The 1,884-nt window shown below is 38.6% G+C and overlaps 1 protein-coding gene across 1 annotated transcript; it reads left to right on the plus strand.

Moving 5' to 3' along the window:
* Window positions 1-964: 964 nt before the first annotated feature.
* Window positions 965-1,439, plus strand: SARC_15148 (hypothetical protein; the record flags this gene model as incomplete). The annotated part of the gene is made up of 1 exon (XM_014290726.1): window positions 965-1,439. A coding segment is annotated over one exon (424 nt), but the record flags the coding sequence as incomplete, so codon positions are not given.
* Between the last annotated feature and the right edge of the window lie 445 nt (window positions 1,440-1,884).

A 1,884-nucleotide genomic window follows, 5' to 3' on the forward strand; every position in this document is an offset into this window, starting at 1 on the left:
ACACACACACACACACACATATATATATATATATATTTATACCCCCATACACACGCATACACACAGACAAACAGACATATACATACATATATAAATATAGAGGTATATATATATATATATCCATTCCTGCATCTAGGCCTTTGAAGCAATACAAGTAACTATATTGAATAAATTCGATTGTACAAGAATAAGCTAATACAATGCATAACAAGTTGAAGTCCTAACTTGTCGTCAACATCAAACTGAGACTGCACTTCGAGTGCACGTTTTTCGTTGCAGCAGAGCACTAACTTGTATCCGGAACCAACATCCGTTGTAATAGAGTTCCCCATTGTGCAACTCTGATGTCTGCTGTACTGTTACAGGCAGTGTATTGTGTATATATGGGATGTCCCAATTGTTTTTACCCGAATTGTGTATGATCAGAACATAGCCTTTCGCGAGAGAGAGAGACAGAGAGAGTAGAAGGCTATACCGCCATGATCAGTAGAAGTAATTTTTTCAAATATATACATAAAAAAATATATGTAACGAAATATATCACAACTATGACGTATGTGTTGATGGTGTGGTCATATATTGCTCAATCGATTCTGAATTTCGGACCTTCAGTTTTATTCTATTTTTAGGATTCAGAGATCTACTCTGTACATCATTCATATTTGCTTTTTGCTTTTGTGCTTTTTCGAGATCCAATCAGATAGCGTATGTATCTCGCTTGGCGACCGCCTCTCTGAAAACAGAAATCTTCAAGCAGCAGTCATCAGTAACAGTCAACTCTGACATGAGTCTCTGGGACAATGTCTCACAATGACAGCGTGAGCACTTTTAGTATTTACATTATACCGGCCAGTAGCCCACTGGGGAGTGGGGGCATATGTACTGGGAAATATATCACATGTGGCAGTGGTGCCTGGCGCGTGGGTCGTGGACTCGTGGCCGTGGGCCTCTGGGAAAAAGGAAGCGAGAATTCAACGGTAGATGAATACGCGGATGCCTTTGCACACGCATGTAAATCGCGCAGAAAGTCTTGCGGAGGGTACAGTATGGTATGGCAAAAGCAAGGTGCAAGCATCATGCATGCCCCTTGCTGGAAGTTGAAACTTAAAGCCATGCCCTACATAATATACTCCTCTTGGAGCACAGGAACTACTCTTCAACAGCGTTTTTTAAGCCTAATGTTTCCGTCTAAAAGCTACACTGGCTTTGGATCATCGGACGACTATCTGCAGTACGAGCTGCAATATCTCACTAAATTGAAGAAATACACAGAGATAGGCCTAGAGGGCTGTAAAACTCGAGCTAATCTGAATGAAAACAACTTATGCTACAATACCGGAGCGAGGCAGCACGTATGTTCATTTTGTGAAGTTGTTTCCATTCAGTAGCACGAGCATTCGACAGAATTTCAGCATTTTCAAGAATGACTAATACATAGATAGATCGCACACGCCGTTTACGACGAGCATATCAATTAAATAGATCCAAATACCAATGAATTATCGACGTACTCCCTGACGTAAGATGATGCATCTTCAAGTATATGATTAACAAGTACAGGTTCTGTCTAGAAGAATTTCGAGAAAGAGGCCGTTATCAGACTCGTGCATTCGTGTACAGTGTGAAACTGACTGCGTATACGCAACGCGGCATAAATGTGAAACTCGGCATGCGCATACAGCGACATAGCTAATAAACTTGAAGTAAACCTTATTCATATATTCTAGATATAATGTATATGTAAATATTAATCGATATATAACAATTTGCATCACTATATATATGCATACAAACACGTACATATACACACGCATATATATATATATATATATATATATATATATATATCGTCTATATATATATATATATATATATATATATATA

Source organism: Sphaeroforma arctica (genome assembly GCF_001186125.1).
Source record: "Sphaeroforma arctica JP610 unplaced genomic scaffold supercont1.5684, whole genome shotgun sequence".
Classification (NCBI taxonomy): domain Eukaryota; class Ichthyosporea; order Ichthyophonida; genus Sphaeroforma; species Sphaeroforma arctica.